This window comes from Ornithorhynchus anatinus, chromosome 3, assembly GCF_004115215.2.
Source record: "Ornithorhynchus anatinus isolate Pmale09 chromosome 3, mOrnAna1.pri.v4, whole genome shotgun sequence".
Classification (NCBI taxonomy): Eukaryota; Metazoa; Chordata; class Mammalia; order Monotremata; family Ornithorhynchidae; genus Ornithorhynchus; species Ornithorhynchus anatinus.
The window spans coordinates 77395875-77422629 of NC_041730.1; the positions used below are offsets into that span (position 1 = coordinate 77395875).

Below are 26755 nucleotides of genomic sequence, written 5' to 3' on the forward strand. Positions count from 1 at the left end.
CCTGTAGAAGCCAGTGCTTTCTACCCAAGGGCAGCATTTTGAACTGCCCTTCTATTAAACTTTTACACATTTCCCATGGCAGATATGGCAGTGATTACTTTGCATGTACTTTAAATGATGTATGTTATATGAACACATGAGAAAAATGCCCAACATGGATAGGGACAAGGTCTCCTTGTTGAAAAGGGTCTCACAAGAACTGGTGTTCAACTCTTTTCTGGCTAGAACTGACTACAAACAGGGTCCACTGGTATTGGTTTTATAATGAATAAGGAAAAACAAAGAAAGGCAGACAGTAGACAAAAGGAAGAGATCAAAAGAATTCAGCATGCTATTGATTCTTTGTATGCTTATAGCCAGTGCCCTCACCTTCAGAACACGGGCTTGGGAGTCAGTGGATGTAGGTTCTAATCCTGGCTTTGCCAGTTCTCTGCTATGTGGCCTTGGGCAAATCACTTAACTTCTCTGTGTCTCAGTTACCTCATCTGTAAAATGGGGATTCAAACTGTGAGTCCCGCGTGGGACAGGGATTGTACCCCAGCATTTAGAACAGTGTTTGCCCAAACCATCCCCCCTTTTTAGATTGCGATCCCCCTGCCCACTCATCAGACCCCTGAAGGATACGAAGGAATTAATTAATTAATTAATCAATTAATCAATTACTGTGTGCAGAGCACTGTGCGAAGCACTTGGGAGAGTACACTACAGCAGAGTTGGTGAGCACGTTCCCTGCCCATAATGAACTTACAGCCTAGAGACTGTAATTAATCTTCCTGAAGCTCTTTCCAGAGCTTAGCACAGTACTGGATCCAAAGTGCACCTTTAGAAGATGTCAGGAATACTAAATACTTTAAGGGAGAGAAAGCAAAAAAGAGATGAAAAGGGAGGGAAGGGGAAGGGAAAGAGTAGATGGAATGGTATTTGTTAAGGTGTTCCCTGTTCTTTCCCAATATTCCAGGCTTTGGTTCAGGAGAATCAGCTCAGCCCTGTTCTGCGCATTTGTATCCTACCCTTTATTTTTCCTTCCAGATCCACACAAGCCCGATAGCCCTCAGATTTGGGATCTCACTGCGTGTTGCTGTTCCAGTTAAGTCGTCCCCACTATCCGATAGCCCCCCACTGCTACCAACCCCGGGGACGAAGAACAGGGAGAAGAGAAAGCCGCATCCTTCTCAAGCCGCCAACTGTCTCTGAAGCAAAGCCCCTGATCAAAACCTAATTTTGCTTCTTGTTTCTTTCAGTTCTGGCTGATATACTTGGGCTTCTCTCTGTGGTCCCTTGGCCTCCCCGGTCCCACCCAAAGAGACTACGCTGGTGGAAACCCCCTAAACAGATAAGCATATATGTGCTACCAAAATATTGTGCTTAAAATAATGTCTTTTTTTGTTCTTTTGCTTGTCTTTGAACACAACTGAAGGGAAGAGATATCATCGAAATGATGGTCCACTTAAATGATAAACAAGTCAAATTTAAAGAGACATGACCCAATTCAGCTCTCGGGGAGGTGTGATTAGTAAGCATTCATTTCGTCTTGGGCTCCCAAATGGGAAACATCGCAGAGGTCTGTTGAGTGTGCGTTAGCTGGGGAACCTGCAGTCCTGGCTTTTGCAAAAGGAGACTCTCACCAGGATAGAGTGTGACTCCATCTTTATGATAGCTTTCTAATGGATGATAATCTGAAAGATAATTCAGAAAAAAAGGAACTGAACGGTATCAAGCAATGGCAGTAGGTATGTTGTGTATGTCATCCCCGTTCCCACCCTGGAACGTCTAAGAGTTGGAGAGGTGTTGTACCTGGGTTTGCCCCCTCCACCCCCATCCTGGGTTTAGTTCAGGAATGTCCTGTGGGAACGGGCAGGGCGGAGTAGGAAGTCACATAAAGGAGAAACAGAAACTTGTGATATGATGGGTGTTATGTCGGGACGCGGCAGAATGCAATGAGACCTCATTTGCACTATTTTGCAGAAGGCCGTCCAAGACTGTGTGAACCTAAAAGGTTTATTTGGGATAACCCATCATCTCCCTGCATGCTCCAGAACCATCATCTTTCTCAGTCAGGTCTTATTCTATTCTCCTTGAGCATCTGCAATTTTGAATTTTGGTCTCTTCACTCTTTTGAAAATGCCTTCCCCTTCTTCTGGTAACAACACAACCTCCCTCTCTGTCTTACTTGCTTACTGAGCATCATCCTTTGCTCCTCTCCCTTACCTCTTGCATTAAATCTGTACCGAAATCCTGCTGATTTTTCAGTTATGGCATTTCCTGAATACATTCCCTTAACTCTCTCCTTATTGAAGCAGCGTGGCTCAGTGGAAAGAGCACGGGCTTTGGAGTCAGAGGTCATGGGTTCGAATCCCGGCTCGGCCATTCGTCAGCTGTGTGACTTTGGGCAAGTCACTTCACTTCTCGGTGCCTCAGTTCCCTCATCTGTAAAATGGGGATTAAGACTGTGAGCCCCACGTGGGACAACTTCATTCCCGTGTCTACCCCAGCACTTAGAACAGTGCTCGGCACAGAGTAAATGCTTAACAAATAGAAATACATTTTTTTAATGGTATTTGTTAAGCGCTTACTCTGTGTCAAACACTGTCCTAAGTGCTGGCGCGGATACTACAATTCAATCAGGTCAGACAGGGTCCCTGTCCCACTTGGGGCTCACAGAGGAAGTACAGACACTGAATCCCCTTTTTATGGTTGAGGAAACTGAGGCACAGAGAAGTTGAGTGACTTGCCCAAAGTAACACAACTGGCAAGTGGCAGAACTAGGATTAGAATCCGGTTCCTTTGACTCCCAGGGCCAGGCACTTTCCACTAGGCCACTTCGTTTCCCGGGGGGCCCATAGTAGGAGCGGGGCCCATGGACTTGTTCTGCCCTTCCAATAGGGGTCGCGGGGTTTGAGAGATGGCACTTTGGCCACAGAACAGACGGAGCATCGGCAGTCTGCAACCTAGGTTCCTTTCACAGTGGGTCAGACTGGGGAAGAAGGCCAATAAGGAATCAAATAAAGCCATGCAACTCAGGGGTTTTTCTGTCCTTATTTAAAACATAATCATGTCTTGGGACACTGCGGTCAGAAGGAAGATGACTCGTAATGCAACTTTTGGAAAGGACAGATTGTTCTGTTTCCTCTGCCTCCTCTTGAGGGTCAACCCCTATAAATTAGCTAGTCAGATGAGAGACTTCGTAAGCAATTACTCTGCACTAAGCACGGTGCTAATTGCTAGAGTATTTTCAAGAAAATCAAATCAGACTCTGTCTCTGCCTCGCACAAGGCTCATAATCTAAGAAATAGGGCAAGGAGGGCTTTATCCTCGTTTGACTGATGAGCAAACTGAGGCACAAAATGCCTAGGTGATTTCACCAAGGTCACACGGCAGGTCCCCAGGTCTTGATTCCCAGTCCCATGCTTTTTCACCTAGTCCATGCCTTCAGGTGACCTGGCCTCTGACGGAACAATAAGTGACCCTAGAAACAGGCAGCCATGTTCTCACCCAAAGTAGTCAGGAGGGGCTGTTATCAGAACGGTTGGATCTACAAAGTCAGAAACTCCCCTGGGCCCCTCAGCATGGAGTTAAGCCTGCACGAAGCCTTATTTATAAAGATGGTCAGTCAGTCGTATTTATTGAGCGATTACTGTATGCGGAGCATTGTACAAAGTGGTTGGGAGAGTGCAAAACAACAATAAACAGATACATTCCCTGCCCACCACGAGCTTACATTCTAGAGGGTATTAATTAAGTGCTTACTATGTGTCAAACTCTATGCTAAGTTTGGGGGCAGATATCAGTCCCTTTCCCACATGGGTTCACAGGGTAAGGAGGAGGTAACACAGGTATTTTATCCCTATTTTACAGATGAAGAAACTGAGGTACAGAGAAGTTAAGTGATTTGCCCAGGTCACAGAGCAGGCCAGTGGCAGAGATGGGACTAGAACTCCTGGTCTCCTAATACCCAGTCCCATGCTCTTTCTAGCTGAAAAATGAGTCCGCTGGAGAAGGATGACAGTTCAACACACAATGCAATCGTTCAAAATCTTCAACCCCCGGTTTCCTATGGAAACTGTCTATCCTTCGTTGGCTCCTGCCCCCCATTCATGAAGCTTCCTGTTTCTACTACTTGTCTTCGTTTCTGATGTGCTTAGACTTCCCCCTGCCTGTGGTTGATTCATCCATATAGGGTTACTTGGCTCAGCATTAGCGTATAAAGCAGTAGACCAAAGTTTCTCTCTCACTCACTCTCGCTGACTCCCTCACACACACACATGCACACACACGCGCGCGCGCAAACACACACACTCACATACGCACACACGTACATCCTCTCTTTCTCAGAATGAGAAGTCTCAGTACGGCTTTTGGTATCATATTCTTTTTACTTCGCTCGGCTTCTGGAGAAAGTGGGTCTTCGCCGGATGGTGAGTCATTTCACACTTTTTTATGGATTATGGATTATCTCGAGAGTGGGTTTAAGGTGATCAGGCCACAACAAAATCCAGTGCCTGGGTTGGGGAAGGGCAGACAAGGTTTTAAAGATTTTCCTTCTGTTTCTTATTGCATTCTAGTCCCTGACAGCTCCTGGAATGGAGGCTGCAAGATTTCATTTATTTAGGGAATTGCATTGCATTGTAAGATTATAGATGCACTCTTAGAAATGGATACTGCCTCCCCTCTTGAGACAAACAGGAAACTCCAGAGCACAGGCCTGGGAGTCAGAGAACTTCGGTTCTAATCCTGGTCCGCCACTTGCCTGCCGAGTAATCTACGGCAAGTCACTTCACTTCTACATGCCTCAGTTTCTTCATCTGTAAAACGGAGGCTTCTCCCTCTGACTTAGATTGCGAGTCCTGTGTGAGAAAGGGACCGTGTCCGATACTGATTATCTTCTATCTACCCCATGAGTTTTATTATTATCATTATTATTATTGCTACCACCTCTAGTGAAGTCTCCCTAGGGCTTAGAACTGTACTGCAGAAAGTGTTCAATAAATATTACTGATTGATTGTAGTATCTAGCATTTGGGACTGTAGACTCTAAGACTTCATCCCATAGAAACGATTCTGAAGGAATTCATCTCTTAGAAGGGATTAAAGCTAAATTTACCCTGAGAAGTGTTTCTGCAAAATCAATTTAAGGGACAGAGCCACCTTTCTTGACCTACTATGCTATAGAAATTGCAGGGGGAAGCCTGATCTAAATTTCACTCAAGAAACCCAGGTTAAGGAAAAAAACAATATAGTATGCACGACTGGACCAACTCTCCACACTCCCACATAGGGTAGCACATCGCGTATCCAAAATGTTCAAGTGAAAAGAACCATCTGGAAGAACTGACTGAATTTCATTTAAATCTCCTTAAGAAATATACTAAACAGGTTCATTTTCCTTAATAAACTGTTGCCCGCAGGGCTTAGTGGCGATCGAGTGCACTGCCAGGATAACTCTAATGCCTGGAAACAGAATGGTGCCCTCCCCATATAGGAATGCAGCGAGCAGCAGGCAAAAGAGGAGCAAGTATGTTGGGAGACCTGACACGGCCATTAATTAGTGCAAATTAAACCCTTTCACTTCAAGATTCAAAGATGTTTCCTAGGAATTAGCAAACACATATCAGCTCAGTACTCTGATATTTTAAATCACTTAATTACTAAGAGTGGAATCACCGGACTTTCCTCATTAGACAGGTGAAGTCATCATATTTTGAACAATTCTCTGTAATGAGTCACCGGGGGAGGTGATCATTAGTCTTTATCTCCCCCCTGCCTTTTTTCTCCACAGTAAATTTTTGTGCCATTCCCCAGCAGAAGAAACTGGCTGTTTTCAGGAAACTTAGAAAACAGGACTATAGAAAGAGATGTGGATTCTAGTCATAATGGAGTCTGAGAAATACCCAGTTTCTTCAAAGTAATATTGATGTTAGGAATTTGGTTTTACTCAGAATTTTAAAGCTTCCTACAAAAAAGTGATTTCATATGCCTCTTAAGATAAATGATCACTTTGCAGAACTTGAATTTGGAGGAAATCAAATTGAAATCTGAAATCTGGAGGCTACTTAATTTAAACCACTAGTAAACCACAATGTACCCATCAAAAGCCCTCTCGCCTCATCATTTGAATTGATGCCAAAATGAAGAAAGAGGGAGTGCATTTTGTACCGAAACCCATACTTTGGATCAACCAATCCAACCTCATAAATGAAAATCTCAAAGAATAAACATTTAAGAATCATTCTGAAAGTCCATTTGGAAACTCAACGCTTCTCTGAAAAGAGTAGATGAACACTGAAAAAATGTAGGGCACTTTTCTTCCAAGAAGATCACTTCGCATACCTCTTCTATTTCTACTTTCTTCACTTTGGAGTATTAAGTTTCAAAGAAACTCCCATGACCCGTTCAGGAACTGAGTCTGGAATTAACAATCAACATTCTTCTGTTTAAATAGTAAAACGTTTGACACCTAACAAGTAGAAATATACTCTTCCTCAGCCCGAGACTCTACCCATCTACTCACTGGTAGCCTTACAGGGTAAGAGAATGGCCACCAGCAAATGGCTTTTGAAAACAATCGTGTATGTAGAGCTGAAAAGTGGATACATTGGTTACAACACCTCTGAGGCACATTTTTAGACTCTGAGCCCCCTGAGGGGCAGAGACGGTGTCTAACTGCCAACTGCGTGTCCTTTCCCAACATTCTATACAGTTTTCTGCATGTGGTAAACATTTAATAAATACTCTTACATTCTAGAAGCTGGAGGGAAAAGATGAAGTAGTGACCTCTGAGAGAATCAGTCCATGCAGAGCACAGACAGTTCTGTTGTGGGAACTGGGGGATTGTGTAAAGAAGAGTCAGGCCTCAGAAAGCAGGTTCTTGGACACCTTCCCAGGTTCACATTTCTCCTTGTGACTTCAGGAGTTAAAAAGCCAAGTCTCCCCAACTATCGCAAACAGGGTGTGTTCACTCCCACTTCTGCCCCCCACCCCACAAACCCTACCTCAGCGCCCGCCTCCCACTCCCCTGCCCCACCACCTCAAACCAGCTCAGGGTATAATTCCAACTCCACCCCCTGCCGACCGAAATACTGGTCCATCTCATATCCCGTGAGATCCCACCCACTCCAGGTCCAGAAATGACTCTTTTTTTTTTTTAAATCCAAAGAATGGTAGTTTGGGAGCCAGTGAGAAATATTTTGACGTTATTTTGCCCCACTCTAACACTGCTAGTCACTAACCATGGCTGAGACCCCAAACCAGGAGGGTGGAGCGGCTCCCCCTTGAAAAGGGAGCTGTCACAAGTATGGTAGCCTACATTAGGGCATGACCAGCTTTGGCAGAAGAGTGATCTAGTGGAAAGAGCTCGAGCCAGGAGTCAGAGGAGGTGGATTCTAATCCCAGCTCTGCCACTTGTCTGCTAATAATTATGGTATTTGTTAAGTGCTTTACTATGTGCTGGGCACTGCGCTAAGTACTGTGGTCGATACAGGCAAATCAGGTGTGTGACCTTGGGCAAGACATTTTTTATGGTATCTGTTATGCGCTTACTACATTCTAGCCACTGTACTAAGCACTGGGGTAGATACAAGTTAATCAGGTTGGGGACAGTCCACGTCCTACATGGGGTTCACAGTTTTCTCATTTTATAGATGAGGCAACAGAGGCTCAGAGAAGTTAAGTGACTTGTCCAAGATCACACATTTGACAGGTGGCAGAGTCAGGATTATAACCCAGATCCTTCTGAATCCCAGGGCCACGCCCTATCCACTAGGCCACGCTGCTTCTCTTCTTCACTTTCCCAATACCTCAGTTTCCTCATCCGTAAATTGGAGATTCAATATCTGTTCTCTCTCTCATTTAGACAGTGAGCCCCATGTGGGACAGTGGTCCGGGATTACCTTGTATCCTTAATACAGCACTTACGATGTAGTTGGTACATAGTAAGCGCTTAGCAAATACCGCAATTTTTATTATCGGTTCTTCTATGATGAACTAGCTGGGATCCTGGAAACTGAAGTGAAAAGTTTGGTGCCTCCAAATCACAATAAAGCTACTCGGTATCTACTCACAGCCTGAGTGTGCCTCCTTCCAAGTTTCCTAAAAAGCACACATGAAGGAATGTGGAGACTTCTAGTGCGTTGGATTAGAAATTTGCTATCCCTCTTCCCTGCCAAAAAACTTTCAGGGTTTTTGTATCATTTTCTCTTGCCAGTTTGTCAGAAGACCAACGTAGAGCAAGATATTCTCCCGGATCTTTCCTGATGCCACTGACATCTCAGGGGTCCGAACATCACGGCGAGTCTGAGGAGAGACAGAGAATGGAGAAAGGAATAGGGAGGAGGGGATCGGTCGATCAGTCATTCAGTGGTCTTGTAAGGTCCTCCATTAGTGCCTTAGTGGAAAGAGCACTGGCTTGGGAGTCAGAAGTCATGGGTTCTTATCCCAGTTCCACCACTTATCAGCCATATGACTTTGAGCAAATCACTTAACTTCTCTGTGCCTCAGTTACCTCATCAGTATAATGGGGATTAAGACGTGGGGCAACCTGATTACCTTGTATCTACCCCAGCACTTAGAACAGTGCTTGGCACACAGTAAGTGCTTAACAAATACCATCATCATTATTATTATGAACTCCCTGAGGGCAGAGAACATGCATTTTCCTTCTGGTGAGGTGCTTGGAATGGTACTTTGCATTCAATAGGTACTAAATAAACAACATTGTCATTGATGATGATGATGATGATGATGATGATGATTAACAGTAAGGCTTAGTGGAAAGAGCTGGGGTTTGGGAGTCAGAGGTCATGGGTTCTAATCCCAGCTCTGCCGCTTATCAGCTGTGTGACTTTGGGCAAGTCCCTTTACTTCTCTCTGCTTCTTGTACCTCATCTGTAAAATGGGGATTAAGACTGTGACCCCCCACGTGGGACAACCTGATTACCTTGTATCTACCTCAGCACTTAGAACAGTGCTTGGCATGAAATAAGCGCTTAACAAATAACATGTTACTATTATTGATAATGGTATTTACTGAGCACTTATTATGTGATCAATCAGCTCTACTGCTCCTATCTGTCCTTGCTCCTCTCCCATTACAACCCAGCCTGTATTCTTTATCCCTCTAACACCAATTTAGATCCCTTACTCTCTGTTGATCCCTTGCTCCTCCCTTCTGCCTGGAATTTATTCTTCCTTCACATGAAACAGACCACCAATCTCCCCATCTTCAAAGCCCTACTAAAATCACACCTCCTCCAGGAAGCCTTCCATTACTAACCTCTCACCTCCCCGCCCTTTTCTCCATCCCTTCCGCATTGTCTATGTACTTGGGTCTGTACCCCTTAAACATTTTGACATTCTCCGCAGCGCCACAGCAGCTTTGTATGTAGCCTTATACTCTGCTAATTCCCTTACCTGTAATTCATTTCAATATCCATCTCCTCCACTAGACTGTAAGCTCCTTAAGTGCAAGGATCGTGTCTTGCCTATTCTATTGTATGCTTCTAGGTGCTTCATACAGTGCACTGCACACAATAAATACAATTGACTGGTTGAGCACTGCACTAAGTGTTTGGTAATGTACAATAAACATCGAAGATATGGTCCCTCAAGGAGTTTGTAATATAATAAGAATTTGTAATATAATAATAATAAGACAAAAAATGATTTAGTGGGAACAGAAGAAAGAAGAGCATAGCACCTACTGCTGGAATGCGGCTGAAGAGATAGATAAAAATCCAAGTGTAAATGAATGAACTTCTGTGTGCCTCAGTTACCTCATCTGTAAAATGGGGATTAAGACTGTGAGCCTCACGTGCAACAACCTGATTACCCTGTATCTACCCCAGCGTTTAGAACAGTGCTCTGCACATAGTAAGTGCTTAACAAATACCAACATTATTATAGAGAAGCAGCATGGTTCAGTGGAAAGAGCCCAGGCTTGGGAGCCAGAGGTCATGGGCTCGAATCCCGGCTCCGCCACCTGCCAGCTGTGTGACTGTGGGCAAGTCACTTCACTTCTCTGTGCCTCAGTTACCTCATCTGTAAAATGGGGATTAACTGTGAGCCTCATGTGGGACAACCTGATGACCCTGTATCTCCCCCAGTGCTTCAAACAGTGCTCTGCACATAGTAAGCGCTTAACAAATACCAACAAAATAATAATATAATGGACACAAAGATATCCTTGAATACTAAGGATAGATATATAAATAAATGCCAAGGGAGGTTATTGGAATGACATAATCTGGAAAGGGGGATCTATCAGAGAATGCCACCTGGAGGAGGTGGGAGCTCAGAAGTCCTTGAATATGGGGAGAGCTGTGGCAGTTTTGGAAGGAGGCGAAAGGATGTGAGCAAGGGAATATCAGAAGAGAGAACTGAACCCAATTGCTTTTCCTGTTCACGGATGTTTAGGCCACATTTTTATGTCTCATCTCCAAAACACAGCCCTGGATCCCTGGGTGCCAACTTAGAACATCTTCTTCTAAGATCCCACAATAGAAATAGGTCACATGATTTTGAATCCCACTTTCCAAAAAGTTCACAATACTGTACAGCTAACAAAGATGCAAAAAATCAGGAACATTCCCCTGAGTAGGGAGAAAGCAAGTATAAGTGAACGCTTCCAAAGCAGCTAGTGAAATTGCCTTTTGGGAGAAACAGTGAAGCTCTCTTGTAAAACCTTTCTGTCAACAAACTTTTCCCCAGATCTTCTGGAAGGCTTGGTCACCAGAATTTTCTACGTATCGCTACCTTACATTTTTATCTGATAAGATGTTGCAATTTTATTTGGGCAAATTTGGGAATCAGGGTGCCATACTCAGTAATAGTAGAAGGAGGAGAAGAAGAAGGTGGAGGAGAAAGAGGAGGAGAAGAAGGAAGAGGAGAATGTGGAAGAGAAAGAGAAGGAGGAGGAAGAGTAATGGTGTTGATTAAGTGCCCACTGGATGCAGTGCTGAGTACTAAGCACTTGGGAAGCGTAATAGTACAGTCATTCAATTAATGGTATTTATTGAGCACTTAACTGTGTGCAGAGCACTGTACTAAGCATTTGGGAAAGTACCATACATTAGAGTCTGTAGACCCTATCGCTTCTCCTAAGGACCTTAAAGTAAGTCGATGAGGGGGGAGAGCCCTTCGCTGTCCCCTTTATTCAAATCTTTGTTCTCCTTGAATCTCTGCTCCTTATACTTGCCAATTCCTACCTTCTCCAAAGTCCTTGGATTCCATTTCCCTACGAGATTCTGGCCCCAACTCTGACTCTTTAAATCCTTGTTTCCATGAAATCCTGCTTCTTCAACCTTCCTCCTTTCTGCTCATCCCATTCTGAGATTTAAAAAAAAAAAATTCTGAGGTTTAGGAACTCAAGCTGCAATCCATCCATAAGTAATCACATCCAGCCTACAAACGCCCCTCCTGTATCCCTTAGTAATTTCTGCTGAGTGGGTGAGTTTATCTCCAGATCCTACACTGAGGTGTTGGGCTTCATCACTGACTTGCTGATTAACTCCATTAACTTCATCGACTCCCTTTGTCTTGAAAGGGATTAGGCAAGGGAACCCTATTGAATACCTGATTTGGTTACCAGTCACTGCTGACGGAGGAGGCGTTGAACTCATGAGGATGAAGGTTTACTCCAATTCTGTCCAACAGTCACTGGCTCTCCAGTTCGAATCAATGATACATTGACGAATACTCCAAAAGTCTCTCTAATGGTCTCGGAATGGATGTTTTCATTCTTCAAGATGCCGAATGCCCACTGCACTGATAACCCTTGCTCTGATATCCATCGGGAAAGTCAAAGAGAAAGTTAGCGAGAAGTTCTTTTCTAAAACAGAGAGTTATGGCCAACGTGAGGTCATTTGAGTCAGCCTGATGGTTAGTATTGCTGAGAAAAAGGACACAAGATTCTCAGCATGAATAGGAAAAGCCTATGTAACTCTAGCAAACTGATTGATTGGACTTTTCAGTCTCCACGGTAACCACCCACTTCTTCATTAGCATGAATGAAATGAGCTGTCCAAAAGGCAACCGTTAGGACAACCGCTGATTGGTTGGGGTTCCCTGATCCAGTTTAGACTTATAGCTCTGGCCAGATTGGAGGATTTAGGTTCAGAGGGTGAGCGGGGGAAGGGATGGTGTGCCTCACAGAATCGCTCAGCCAAGGAAACCGTCCCTCACTGTCGACTCACCTGTTTTTTTGTCTCCCATCTCATGCCACATTTGCCCCACCGGGAATGTCCTCCCACCCCAGCTTTGACAAACTGCATCCCTCTCCTCTTTCCAAAACCTTCTAAAAGGCCATTTCCTCCAGGAGGACTTCTCTTATTAACTCCCATCACCCCAGGCATGCCATTCCCTCTGCCCCCTCTTCACCTTACCTTGCATCTCTTGACTTCTTATTGATTGATTCACTGGTGTATGCGACTTGCGCTGACTCTCCCTTGTTATAATGACAACGTGCAAAATAACTGCATTGAACGCCTACTGTGAACAGAGCACTGTATTGGACACCTGTTGTGTAAGAATACTGATAATAACTGTACTACATTTAAGCACTCATTATGTGCCCAGCACCATAATGAACACTGGGATTTGTTATTATCATTATTAAGTGCCATCGAGTCATTTCGGATTCATAGAGACTCCGTGGATATACTTTCTCCAGAACATCCTGTCCTCTGCCATATTCCACAACCTTTCTAATGGTTCTTCCATTATCATTGTTATGGTCTCTATCCATCTAGCTGCTGGTCTGCCTCTTCCATGTTTTCCCTGGACTTTTCCTAGCATTAGGGTCTTCTCCAGAGAATTAGTCCTCCTGATAATGCTAATCTGCTAATCTGAGACGAGTCACTTGACCTTCCAAAGGCCACTTGGGTTTAATTTGCTCCAAAGTCCATTTGTTTGTCTTTTGTGCAGTCCATTGAGGAAAATAGGCATACCAGACCATTTAATTGCATTAATACAGAACACTGGGAAAACCTCCAGTGGTTGCCTACCAACCTAAGCATGAAGCAAAAACTCCTCACTCGTGCCTTCAAAGTTCTCCATCACCTTGCCCCCTCCTATCTCACCTCTCTTCTCTCCCTCTACAGCCCACCCCGGACACTCTGCTCCTCTGCCGCTCACCTCCTCACTGGGCCTCGTTCCCGCCTGTTCCGCTGTCGACCCCTGGCCCACATCCTACCTCTGAGCTGGAATGCCCTCCCCCACCTCACATCCGCCAAACTAACTCTCTTCCCCTCTTCAAAGCCCTTCTGAGAGCTCACCTCCTCCAGGAGGCCTTCCCAGACTGAACCTTCCCTTTCCTTCTGCTCGGCCTCCCCTCCCCATTCCCCCTACTCCTTTCCTCTGCTCTATCCCCTTCCCCTCCCCACAGCACTTGTGTATACTTATATATATTATTTATTACTCTATTTTATTAGTGATGTGTATATATCTATGATTCTATTTATCTATTTTGAAGGTATTGATCCCTGACTACTTGTTTTGCTGTCCCGCCCTTTTAGACTGTGATTCCGTTGTTGGGCAGGGATTCTCTTCCTGTTGATGAATTGTACATTCCAAGCACTTAGTACAGTGCTCTGCACACAGTAAGCGCTCAATAAATACGATTGAATGAATACATGTTAATCAGGTCAGACACAATCCCATCCCAGAAGGGGCTGAAAGCATAAGTTGGAAGAAGGAGAACTACTGAACCTCCAATTTAAAGATGAGGAAAATGAGGCACAAAGAAGTGAAGTGACTTGCCCAGAGTCTCACAGTACACAAGTGGCAGATTGGGGATTAGAATCCAGGTCCTCTGACTCCCAGGACTGGGATCTTTCCACCAGACCACACTGCTTCCAAGAGCATGGACTGGAGACTTCTGCTGGGCAAAATCCTGGACTAAAAGTCTGGGAGGAAACAATAGAACTAAAATTTGCAGTTTCTACCCTCAAGGAATTTACTATCTAATATGAAATATTCATCCCATTCATCTAATTAAATATTAATATTAATTTCCTTCAGTGAAGAGGAAGGAAAAGTGAAAAATGATGTTTAGTAAGAGCATGAATAAAAGGCTTAAATGTTTGAAAAATAAAGATTTAGAAAGAAAACTACTTCAAAAGATTACGACAGAAAACTATTTCAAAAACTCTTTTAACTTATTTCAGAATATAACTTCATTCCCCATGTGCACTGAGAGATACCTTAAATGAGATACTGTTGAGCAACAAATGCTTTCCCCACTTTCAAACTCAACCACTCATTTACTTCATTTCACTCCCCACTAGATGGCTTTGAAGATGAGGAACTGGAGAACTACGATTTCTCATGCTTTAGTCAGTTGCAGGTCGATGGCTCAAAACACACCTTAACGTGCTCCTTTGAAGACTCGACTCTCGACCAAGCTAACCTGAAGATTGAATTATGGTGAGAAATTGTGGTTTTACAAATTTTTTTTGTTTCTTTCAATCCTTGCTTGATCCCAGCCAAATTCTAATGCTAAGGGGTAGCCACCAGCCCATCTGCCTTTGCCCCAAAGCTGCTGGCTAGGGTTACACTTTGCCAATGGATTCCAACCTCAGAAATGAGACAAGGCATCAAGGTTTCAAGTGGGCTAAGATGTAGCATGCCGCCATTTGAATAAAGTATGACTAAATCATCCCACTGCCTTTACTCTTGCTTTAAGCACCGGATGTCCTGCTTTGGGGTGAAACGTTCAGATATCTCTCGGCCAGAAGGTAAGCAGAACTTGCGAACCCCAATCCATTTGAGAATCCCAGTGCTACAGTCTCAGGAGGCCCTCCTCTCTGGGAGGCGATTTCATCTGTGCCGCTTTGGATGGACAAGAGTTCCAGACTCACTGAGTGCATCAAGCGTGATATCTCAGTGGACACACATAAAAATAATTGCGGTTGTTGTTAAGTCCTTACTATGTGCCAGACGCACCCACACAGGACTCATAATCTAAGTAGGAGGGGAGATCAGGTGTGGAATCCTCATTTTACAGAAGAGGAAACTGAGGCACAGAGAAGTTAAGTGACTTGCCCAAGGTCACCCAGCAGGCAAGCATCACTCATTTGGAAGAAAAAGTCCCCCACCCAACCTGTGTTTTAGACATGTATATAGATGCCATGCCCTTTCCAACCCATGAGACTGTTCCACTATGCGTCACTAGCACGCATGGGATTAAGATCTGCAGCTTCAAATATTGAAAAAAGAACGCATCGATCCTTATGCTGCAGATTTCTCCAGCTTGGTGGGAAGCTGCTGAATTCCTGCAGACCTGGATTTCTGTCGGTCAGGATTCAGGTTCGTGAGTGTGGGTTATTGCTGGGGGAGGGGTCTGTCAGATTGGTGGCTACACCACCTTCCTCGTCATGACACCCACCTGAGCCGCTTCCTTCCCAGATCCTGCCCTGATTATTTATTGGTTGATTATTGGATTCATTGTTCATATTTATTTCCCCACGCTGTAAACCACCATAGATTTATCGGTTGATTTTTGCTTGCCTTCCAAATTAGACCGCAAACTTCTCAGGAGCAGAAATTGTGTCTCTCACTGCTGCAAATCTTATTCTTCCCTCCCTTTCCCAAACTCCCTTCTAGTACAGTGTCCTGCATTCACTTAGACACAATAATGCTGGGGAAGATGATGAGGATAACGAAAATGATGATGCCGTAGATGACATATAGATTCTGATAACTGCCAAGAGGCACCCCAGGGAGACAAAGGGGTGGGAAGACAGGATGGAAAGAGTCCAAAGTACCACCTGTCAGAGGGGTGTGCTAACATCATAGTTACCATAGGCAGCTCTTTGCAGGGGTCCCCAAAAACATTTCCCCTCCAGTTCTTCATGGCAACCTCCTTACGGATTTTCATTGACTATCAAAGACTCCACTCATTCTGTGCAAAATGAAAATTCCAGCTCAAAAAATGCCCTTGTTCTCTATTCATTCTGCCACCATCTGTCTATCTAGTTAAGGGGAAAAAGCCTCTGTTTAGTTCACCAAGCTGAGTAACTTCAGGTCCGTTAACCCAAACAGTTGTAATACCGTAACTCTTCATTGAGAGTAAGATGACTTCTTTTATTCCACAGTGGTAAATTTCTGAATGAAAACTCCTGCCAGCCCTTGGAGAAGCCAGGAGGAGTCTATTTTTTAAAAACGAATGCAATTTCCTTAATTGGATCTTGTACACTGTGTGCGATCCTGGAGAAAAAAAGGAAAAACTGCAAGGTGATGACTATAACCAAAATAGGTAAGAACCGACTATTGTTTCATTATTTCTGGAGATAACACTATTTGCTGCAAGACCATAAGTTCTATTTAGAAAGTTTCAAGTTGATAGATAATGAAAATTGTGCTCATGAATACGAATTGAGCTTCCAACCCCACCTCCGGGGTTTGCAATAGGCCTGTCGCAGCAAAAGGTAGGAAAATGAAAGTTCCAATTTGGAACCTCAAAGGGAAGGTCCCATTGGGTTGAGCAGATTTAGAAAATTTTCTTTGTGGAATGAAGGGACACGGGGCAGAAGATGGGGGCAGAGAGAACAAGGAAAGAAGGGACAGAGTAGGTGGAGGAGTGGAGTTTGCTTCCTCTAGATTGTAAGCTTGTTGTGGTCAGAGAATGTGTCCACCAACCCTGCTATACTGTCATATTGTACTCTCCCAAGAACTTAGTTCAGTGTTCTGCTTGCAGTTAACGCTGATTAAATATGACTGATTGATGGACTGACTGACAGAAGACCCTAATTCTCATCCATTCCTGGATGGGAAAACCTGGAGTGCTTTTGGACCCTGAACATACTACCAGGCATCTGAGCCCTCCTACTGTGGCTTCTGGAGCCACTTCCACCAGAGAAAAACTAGAAAGATCTCCTTCCCCAACTCGCCACTGCTTGAAAGTTTGAATACACCTTCAAATACACCTTGAGTCAATCAATGGTATTTACTCAGTACTTACAGTGCACAGAGCACCGTAGTACTTATGGTGCACAGAGCACTGTACGACGTGCACGCGAGTGCCTCTCCCCACTTCAGTCCACAATTCACTTTACATCCTGGGTTATCTTTCTACAGAAATGTTCTAGGCATGTCACCCCCTTCTTCAAAAATCTCCAGTGGTTGCCTCTCAACCTCCGTATCAAATATCTCCGTATCTTGTTCTTGTCTGTCCATCTCCCCCGATTAGACTGTAAGCCCGTCAAACGGCAGGGACTGTCTCTATCTGTTGCCGACTTGTTCATCCCAAGCGCTTAGTACAGTGCTCTGCACATAGTAAGCGCTCAATAAATACTATTGAATGAATGAATAAAAACTCCTCACTATTGGCTTCAAAGCTCTGCATCACCTTGCCCCTTCTTACTTCACCTCCCTTCTCTCCTTCTACATCCCAGCCCGCACACTCCGCTCCTCTGGTGCTAACCTTCTCACTGTGCCTCGTTCTCTCCTGTCCCACCGTCGACCCCTGGCCCACATCCTACCTCTGACCTGGAACACCCTCCCTCCTCAAATCCACCAATCATTCTCCCACCCTTCAAAGCCCTACTGAAGGCTCACCTCCTCCAGGAGGCCCTCCCAGATTAAGCCCCCCTTTTCCTCAGCTCCCCCTCACTTCCACGTCACCTCGGTTCGCTCCCTTTGCTCTCCCCGCCCCCCCCCCCCCCGGTCCCACGATACTTATGTATATATGTATACATCTGTAATTCTGTTTGTTTACACTGATGCCTGTTTACTTGTTTTGATGTCCGTCTTCCCCCTTCTAGACTGAAAGGCTGGTGTGGGCACGTATTGTTTCTCTCTATTGCTGAATTGTATTTTCCAAGTGCCTAGTACAATCCTCTGCACACAGTAAGCGCTCAATAAATACGATTGAATGAATGAATAAAATACAACAGTTGGTAGATACAATCCTGACCCTCAAGGAGCTTACAGTCTAGTTCATGGCCAGGGAGTAATCTGGGGACTGGGTAACCTTTCATGTGTAAGAAATAATAATTACTATAGTACTTGTTAAGTGCTTACTGTGTGTAAGCACGCAATGCTTACCGGCTGTTACAGCCCTGTTACAAAGCCAGCTAACTCTCGTTCCTCAGAACGCCTTGATTTTTAGTCATATACTCCCAGTATGAAAGTTACTTCAACCGCTTAATTGGGCACTTGGGGGAGTGAGTGAACTCTTTCGGACTACTACGGAAGGATAGCATTCAGCATATGATTACTACGGTGCATTAAGGACAACCTGGAGGTTGTACAAACAATGCATTCTTGAACGTGGCTAATTTAGGATGCGGGTCTGGAAGTGGCTGTGACCATTCTTTCAGAACTTGGCCCCAACATGTGAGCACCTTGAGGGCAGTGTTCATATGTGCAAACTCTATTGTATTACACATTCCCAGGCACTTAGTACAAAGCTCAGCATAGAACAAACACTTACTGGATAACGAAAAATGAAATGTATCCATGAAACAGATTTCTTCATCTCTCCCTTCCTCACCTTCTCTTCCATTCTTTGATTTCCCCCTTTTTATGGTATTTATTAAGTGGTTACTATGATTCAAGCACTGTTCTAAGCATGGGGATAAATACAAGATAATCAGGTTGGACATAGCCTCTGTCCCCCACAGGGCTCACAGTCTTGTCAATCAATCATATTTATTAAGTGCTTACTGTGCACTTATAACACGGTTGATAGACACATTCTCTGCCTACAACGAGCTTAAAGTCTGGAGGGGGAGACAGACATTAATAGAAATGAATAAATTGTGATATGTACATAAGTGCTTTGGGGCTGAGGGAGGGGTGAGTCAAGGGTATAAACCCAAGGGCAAGGGTGACGCAGAAGGGAATGGGAGAAGAGGAAATGAAGGCCTAGTCAGGGAAGGCCTCTTGGAGGAGATGTGCCTTCAGTAAGTCTTTGAAGTGAGAATGATTGTCTATCAGATATGAAGAGGGAGGGTGTTCTAGCCCAGAGGCAGGATGTGGGCGAGAGGTGGGCGGAGAGATAGATGAGATCGAGGTACAGTGAATAGGTTGGCATCAGAAGAGGAAAGTGTGCGGGCTGGGTTGTAGTACTAAATCGGGGAGGTAAGATTGGAGGAGGAAAGGTGATTGAGTGCTTTAAAGCAAATGGTAAGGAGTTTCTGTTTGACGTGGAAGTGGACAGAGGTGTATCTAAGTAGGATGGAAGAGGAGTTAATCCCCATTTTACAGATGAGGTAACTGAGGCCCAGAGAAGTTAAGTGACTAGCCCAAGGTTACACAGCAGACCGGTGGTGGAGTCAGGATTAGAACCCACGCCCTCTGACTCCCAGGCCCATGATCTTTCCACTAGGCCATGCTGCTTCTCGTCTCTCTCTCTCTTCCATCCTCTGACTCTTATTTCTACGTATGTTTGGTTCTTTCTGTCTCTGGCTTCCTGCTCTTTCATCAACTCCACTATTAACCTTAGTGACTGTTTATTTTCATTCCATTCTCTTCCATTCTTTGACTTCCCCTATATTTAATTTGTTAAGTGTTTACTATGTTTCAAGCACTATTCTAAGCACCGGTTTAGGTACAAGATAATCACATCGGTCACAGTCCCTGTCCCCAACTGTTTACTGACTGTTTATTTTCAATCAATTTCAGTGGGAATTCCTCCTCTTCTTTCCTTTTCACTTTGTACCCTATTTTTAAATGGTTATTTGTTTAGAGCTTACTTACAAGCTAATCAGGTTGGAAACAGTCCTTGTCACTCATGGGGTTCACAGTCTTAATCCCCATTTGCAGAGATGTAAAATGACTTACCCAAGATCACAGCAGACAAGTGGCAGAGCTGAGGTTAGAATCCAGTTTTTTCTGACTCTCAACCCCGTGCTCTATCCATTAGGCCACACTGCTCTATCTTTTTTCCCTTCCTTCCTGTCAGTCAATTGTCAGTCAGTCATATTTACTGAGCACTTACTGTGTGCAGAGCACTGTTACTAAGTTCTTGGAAGAGTATAATATAACAGTATAACACACATTCCCTTCCTACAGTGAGCTTCCTTCTTCTCCTCTTCCTTCTTCCCTTCTCTCTGTTCCCCGTTTTCTCTTTAACCATGTTTCTACCAGCTACTCTCTCTTCTATGTACCCATTCTGGCCCTGTTCCCTTTTCTAACCTCTTCCCCAGTGGTATTTACTGAGCACTTACTATGTACAGAGCAGCGAGGAGGGTTCTCAGAAGCAGCGTGGCTCCGTGGAAAGAGCACGGGCTTGGGAGTCAGAGGGTTCGAATCCCAGCTCTGCCACTTGTCAGCTGTGTGACTGTGGGCAAGTCACTTAACTTCTCTGTGCCTCAGTTACCTCACCTATAAAATGGGGATTAACTGTGAGCCTCACGGGGGACAACCCGATTGCCCTGTATCTACCCCAGAGCTTAGAACAGTGCTCGGCACATAGTAAGCGCTTAACAAATACCAACATTATTATTATTATTGTTCTCCAGAACATCCTTCTCCCGGTGGTAGTCAGCTAGCATGGATGCAGGCAGAGGTCGGCAAAGATGGGACAGCAGGCAATGCATTGTGGCCTAGTGGATAGAGCACGGGCCTGGGAGTCAGAAGGATCTGGGTTCTAATTCTGGCTCCACCACTTGTCTGCTGTGTAACCGTGGGCCAGTCACTTAACTTCTCTGTGTCTCAGTTACCTCATCTGTAAAATGGGGATTGAGACAGGGAGCCCTGTGTGCGACCCGGACTGTGTCCAACCCGATTATTTTGTTTCTACTGCAGTGCTTAGTATAGTGCCTGGCACATAGTAGGCGCATAACAAATACAATAATAATAATAATGGTAATTATTATTATTGGGTGGGAGCTAGAGGAGAGCTAAATTTGAGTTCCAACTCTATTCTAACCCATTGATTGCTCTTCCTTTTTCAGTTAAGCCTGAAGCCCCTTTTGGCATAAATGTCACCCATCGTAAAAGGGCGAATGACTTTCTAATGACCTTTAACACAACGCATGCGTGGAAGGATTACGCCAAAGATTTAGTGCATGATGTAGCCTATCGTCAAAAGAAAAGTGACTGGATGGTAAGTGGAGAGATGGTGTGATGTTGTTAACTGAAACATCAGAGCTACAGGTCAGAAATTATCTGGTTCACTCTCTTCTTGCTCAAAACTTTAAAAAATGACAACAGTAATAATGACTTCACAGGTTAGGTATAGTATTTAAGAGTTTTCTACGTGGCAAGCATCATGCTAAGCAATGGGGTAGATTCAAGATAATCGGACCCCTATTGCCTATGGGGCTCATAATTTCAGAGCTGCAAGTAAGGAAACGGGAAGCAGCATGGCATAGTGGATAGAGCACAGGCCTGGGAATCAGAAGGTCATGGGTTCTAATCCTGACTCTGCCATTTGTCTACTGTGTGGCCTTGGTCAAGTCACTTCATTTCTCTGTACCCTAGTTACCTCATCTGTAAACTGAAGATTAAAACTGTGAGCCCTATGCAGGATAGGGTGTGTGTCCAACCCACTATGCTTGTAACCACCCCAGCATTTAGTACAGTGCCTGGTACATAGGAAGAGCTTAACAAATACCATAATTAATTAATTAAACTGGGGCCTAGAGAGGTTAAGTTACTTTCCTAAAATCGCACAGCAGGCTAGTGGCTGAGCTGGCATGAGAATCCACGTCTCCTTATCCCTAATCCCAGGGTCCGGGATTCAACAGATGTGTCTGAGAGGCCGTTGGATCAGAACCTCATCTCACAGATCATGGAGGTTGGCCATGGCAGCCTAGAAATGTATAAGAATACCAGTCGGATTACGAAGCTTTGGGAGTGACGTAAATCAACTTGAATCATGAAGACATTCTTCATTGAAAACGAGTATTTCAAACTCAATCCAACTCAACTAACCTCTCCCAAGCTTCCGGGGAAAGGATCAGGCATCCAGGAGACAAGGACTTTCCCACTTTTATGGGGTCAAGGGAAATAAAAGAGGGGGTCAGAGTCCAAAGCGTGGACAGAAAGAGTTTGCTGCCTGAACAGCTAGGCTAGATTCCAACAGCTCTTCAAGGAAAACAGACGATAGCAGTGATTCACTTCTGCTAAAGGTGGTTGCTCAAGCCATGTGAGCAGACAAGCTCTCTGAGAAAGTGCAAGTGGAGAAAGAAGAGTCAGAGACCTCACACAGAACCCTGTGGGGCACCCTGGGTTAGGGGGTGAGGATTGATGTGACCAGACTTTGGAGGAGCCCAAACCAGAAAAGCAGGGAAGAGAAAGGAGGTGACAGAGAGAGAGAGTGCAAGAGAGAGGGAGCATGACTCCATAACTTTTAGAATTTTGACTAACCTTTGGTATTGGGTGGCTTAGTAACAATGTTGGTATTTGTTAAGCTCTTTCTATGTGTAGAGCACTGTTCTAAGTGCTGGGGTAGATACAGAGTAATCAGGTTGTCCCACGTGAGGCTCACAGTCTTAATCCCCATTTTACAGATGAGGTAACTGAGGCACAGAGAAGTTAAGTGACTTGCCCACAGTCACACAGCTGACAAGTGGCATAGATAGGGCACAGGCCTGGGAGTCAGAATGACCTGGGTTGTAATCCCAGCACCGCCACATGTCTGCTGCATGACCTCGGGCAAGTCAGTTCCTTCTCTGTGTCTCAGTTTTCTCATCTGTAAAATGGGGATTCAATGTTCTCCCTCCTACTTAGACTGTGAACCCCATGAGGAACAAGGACTATGTCCAACCTAATTAACATATCTACACCAGCGCTTTGAACAGTGCCTGGCACGTAGTAAGTGCCTAACAAAAATAATAATAACAATAACAACCACCACCACAAATATAATTAGAGCTTCTAAATGGTGTGATTGAAGGAGCTGTTTCCAGGCTCCTCACGGCTCAAGCAAGGCTGCCGAGGGGAGGTAACACAGACTACAGAGCTAGGATTAGAACCCAGGTCCTCTGACCTGCAGGTACTCTTTCCACTAGGCCACATCTATTCTGTTCCGTCTTTATGTATTCAGTTTTACATCACGTGCTCGCCGCCAGCCGCTAGCCACACTTTTAGAGACCAAGTCATATTGATCTTTACTGTCACGTTACCAGCACCTAGTTCAGTGTTCATGGCTTAGTGGAAAGAGCCTGGGCTTTGGAGCCAGAGGTTGTGGGTTCTAATCCCACTTCTGCCATTTGTCAGCTATGTGACTTTGAGCAAGTCACTTGACTACTCTGTGCCTCAGTTCCCTCGTCTGTAAAACGGAGTTGAAGCCTGTGAGCCCTACATGGGACACTCTGATTACCTTGTATCTACCCCAGCGCTTAGAACAGTGTTTTGCACAAAAGAAGCACTTAACAAATGCCATCATTATTATTATTCTTATAGCAGGTGCTCAGTCAGGTTTTTTGAGTGACTGAATTAAAGAGAAAGAGAGAGAAAGAGAAAGGTGGAGGTGACTAATAGCAAAAGACAGCTCAGCTAACCCTGCCCCTGCTGCCTCCACCATCTGCTGTCGCTTCCTCCCCTTCCCAGGCCTTAGGCTCTAATATCCATTCATTCATTCAATCGTATTTGCTGAGCGCTTACTGTGTGCAGAGCACTGTACTAAATGCTTGGAGTTTACAATTCGGCAACAGATAGAGACAATCCCCACCCAACCATGGGTTCACAGTCTGAAAGAGGGGCCTGCTCCTACCATGCCTGCTCCTACCCCCAGGGCCATCTTGCAAGCAGTCCTGCTGGTCAACCCACAGGAGTGGTGCTTGCCAAAATGCCCAGAAAGGCACCAGTTTTTGTTGCCTGGGCGTGGATGAGACAGTGGCCCTGCAGGCATGTCTGCCCTCCAGGCTCCCCAAGAGAGGTGTCCGGCATGGCCAGATATGCATCATGGCAGCCGCACCTAACGTCTCCAGTCACCTCACGTCTGAGCGGAGGTCCCCAGGAGGGACTGTTTGTCTTGACAATACAGAGGATGAATTTGTGGGCCTAGCCATCCCTTGAATTAAAGGAGACATCCCACCGTCGGTGAAGTTCACCTATGAGCGCTTGTGGAGCTGGCAAGGCCAATGCAGGGCCCCCAGTCCTGACCACACCATTTCACTCTCAGTGTGTGATTATCTTGCATTTACCCCTGGGCTTAGTTTGGGACTAAGACATGCTGGCAGTACATTACTATCATTACACCCCCACTCCCAGCCCCACCACACTTATACACATATCTGTAATTTATTTATATTAAAGTCAGTCTTCCCCCTTTAGACTAAGTGCACTGTGGATAGGGAATGGGTCTGTTTATTGTTGTATTGTACTCTCCCAAGCGCTTAGGACAAATCTCTGCACACAGTAAGCACTCGGTAAAAGCAATCGACCGACAACACAGTATTCAGGTACCGACAGACACAGGCATTACAGCCAAAATGAGTCATTTTAGGGCAATTTGAATAGAACGTATAGAAGAATAGGGGTACGCAGTGTCCCTGTGTGACCAAGAATTGATTATAACATAATTTACTCTGTGCTAAGCACTGTACCAAGTGCTGGGATAGATGCAACATAATCAGGTCTGACACAGTTCCTCTCCCATGTCCCTCACAGTCTAAGTGGGAGGGAGATGAGGCATTGAATCTCCATTTTAAAGATGAAGAAACCAAGGCACCGAGAAGTTAAGTGACTTTCCCGTGGTCACACCTTTGATTCCCAGCCCTCTCCTCTTTTCACCCTGATGTGACTGCAAAAATGAGTTTCAAAACATTTGTTTCAAACAAAATCAAAGGATTATATGGCAATTCTGTAACTGGTAGCTCAAAAAGCATTGCATGGGCAACAGATTAAAACTTTTGTTTAGTGGAAGCTGAACTTTTAACTGTTGCCAATTCATCCCAAGAAGGTGCTAATGAACTAGATAAGTGTCAGAAAAGTCAAAAAAAAGTGTCAGACAAGGCAGGCTGCTTGAAAACTAGAGAATACATGTTTTCCGCAGCCTTTTTGAATTTTACCTGGGGTGTCAGAAGTCACGTATTATTTCACTTGGTTTTGAACTATCTTCCCCCAACCTGTTACATATGGTTTGACACAACATGATTTTTTGCTAACACAAAGAACGCAAATATCCTGTGGTAGCAGGAATGCCTGTAATACAGTGCTGTCCCACTTGCCCCCCCACCTCCTGCCCCACTCCCAGGTTCATTTTTTCAGGGTTAGAAACCAGGACCCTGAATGGTCAGGATACAATGGGGGGCCAAATCGCATCTCACCCACCACCTCATTGAGATTCAGGGGAAGAACGGAGAGGTGAGACATCTCATTGTCCTGTTGACGGCTGTATCCATCGGGTGAAATTCTAGACTGTAGCCTGTAAGCCCCTTATGGACACTGACAGCGCTTAATAAATTCTATTGACTGATGGATTGAATGGACCAGTCTGGGAACCAGAAAGAAAGGCTCAACCCGGGACTCAGTTGCATTGGGTTCAGTTGCTCCCAACCACCCCAAACACCTGGAAATTGGACAGGCAGGGGCTGGAGGAAACTGAGTTCACCGTGAGATTCACAGTGCATCCATTGGTTGCGAGACAGCAAGCACACTGCTCACACGTTCTGAGAGCAGCCCGTCTTCGCAGGAGGCCTTGTCAAACCAAGAGACAGCCGGAAACAGAGAGCGGCCACAGAGAGCAAGTGCAGAACGCGCTCCAGCTCTAGGCTCCAAATCCCCCGTCCCAAACTTGCTGCCCTTGCTGATGTCGAGTCCTCCGGCTGCCACCTTAAAAACAGGAAGGGTCTCCTTTTTCTTTCTTTTTTTCGGGGGGGAGAGAGGGGAGTGTTTATGGTACTAAGCACTGGGGTAGATGTGAGCTAATCAGATTGGATGTAGTCTTTGTCTCACATAGGGCTCACAGTCTACATCCCCATTTTACAGATTATGTAACGGAGGCACAGAGAAGTTAAGTGATTTGCCCAAGGTCACACAGCAGAAAAGTGGCGGGGCTGGAATTAGAACTCAGGTCCTTCTGACTCCCAGGCCCGCGCTCTATCCACTAAGCCACCTTGCTTCTTGGCTTGCTCAGAACAACACAAAACCAGCTGCTGCCGCTGCTGCTGCACTGGGAAAACCACAACCACAGCCCTTTTGAGTCTCTGTTTACATCTGTCTCTGGAGTTGTGCCTTTCTTCTGTATTCATGCTTGGGGGGGGTGGGGGGTGGGGAGGGGGGAGTGTGGGTGTGTATATGTCCATGAGTGTATTCACATGAAACTTTGAGCCCCTGGAAGTGTCTGCTTCTGCAAGTGTTTTATTCCACCTGGAAATCCTCATTTCTTCATCCTGGGAAGAATAATATCTTTCTGTGTCTAGCACATCAACTCAACCCTGACCCAAATAATATTCCTGGAGCGAAAGCTACAACCGGGTGCGGCATACGAGGTCAAGGTGCGCTCGATCCCAGATGGAAACTACTTCAAAGGCACGTGGAGCGAGTGGAGCGCGAGTGCATTCTTCGAGACCCCACCAAAGCCCACGGGTAACGAGGAGCTCAGATGAAGCATGTGGATGGGAGTGGATGGCCCTTGTCGTAGTGTGGGTGACTAACAGCAATCTCTCCAGGGACTTGGCCCTAGGAAATGGTCCTGCCGAGTTGAATACTTGACTGCTTAGTCAACACCCATTGTGACTTTGCTATTGCATTTCTTTCTTTCATGGAACCGGAGAAGCAGTGTGACTTATTGGAAAGAGCACGGGCTTGGCAGTCAGAGGTCATGGGTTCTAATCCGCCTCTGCCACTTTGGACAAGTCACTTACCT

The 26755-nt window shown here is 45.1% G+C and overlaps 1 protein-coding gene across 1 annotated transcript in view; it reads left to right on the forward strand.

Moving 5' to 3' along the window:
• Nucleotides 1-4213: 4213 nt before the first annotated feature.
• The window catches only part of IL7R (interleukin 7 receptor), a 29530-nt gene continuing 6988 nt past the window's right edge, over nucleotides 4214-26755 (forward strand). Inside the window, exons 1-5 of the mRNA XM_007660053.3 lie at nucleotides 4214-4415; nucleotides 14277-14415; nucleotides 16086-16246; nucleotides 20892-21043; nucleotides 26310-26475. Coding sequence (XP_007658243.2) covers nucleotides 4334-4415; nucleotides 14277-14415; nucleotides 16086-16246; nucleotides 20892-21043; nucleotides 26310-26475 — 700 coding nt within the window. The 5' untranslated portion in view covers nucleotides 4214-4333. The remainder of the gene's footprint in view (nucleotides 4416-14276; nucleotides 14416-16085; nucleotides 16247-20891; nucleotides 21044-26309; nucleotides 26476-26755) is intronic.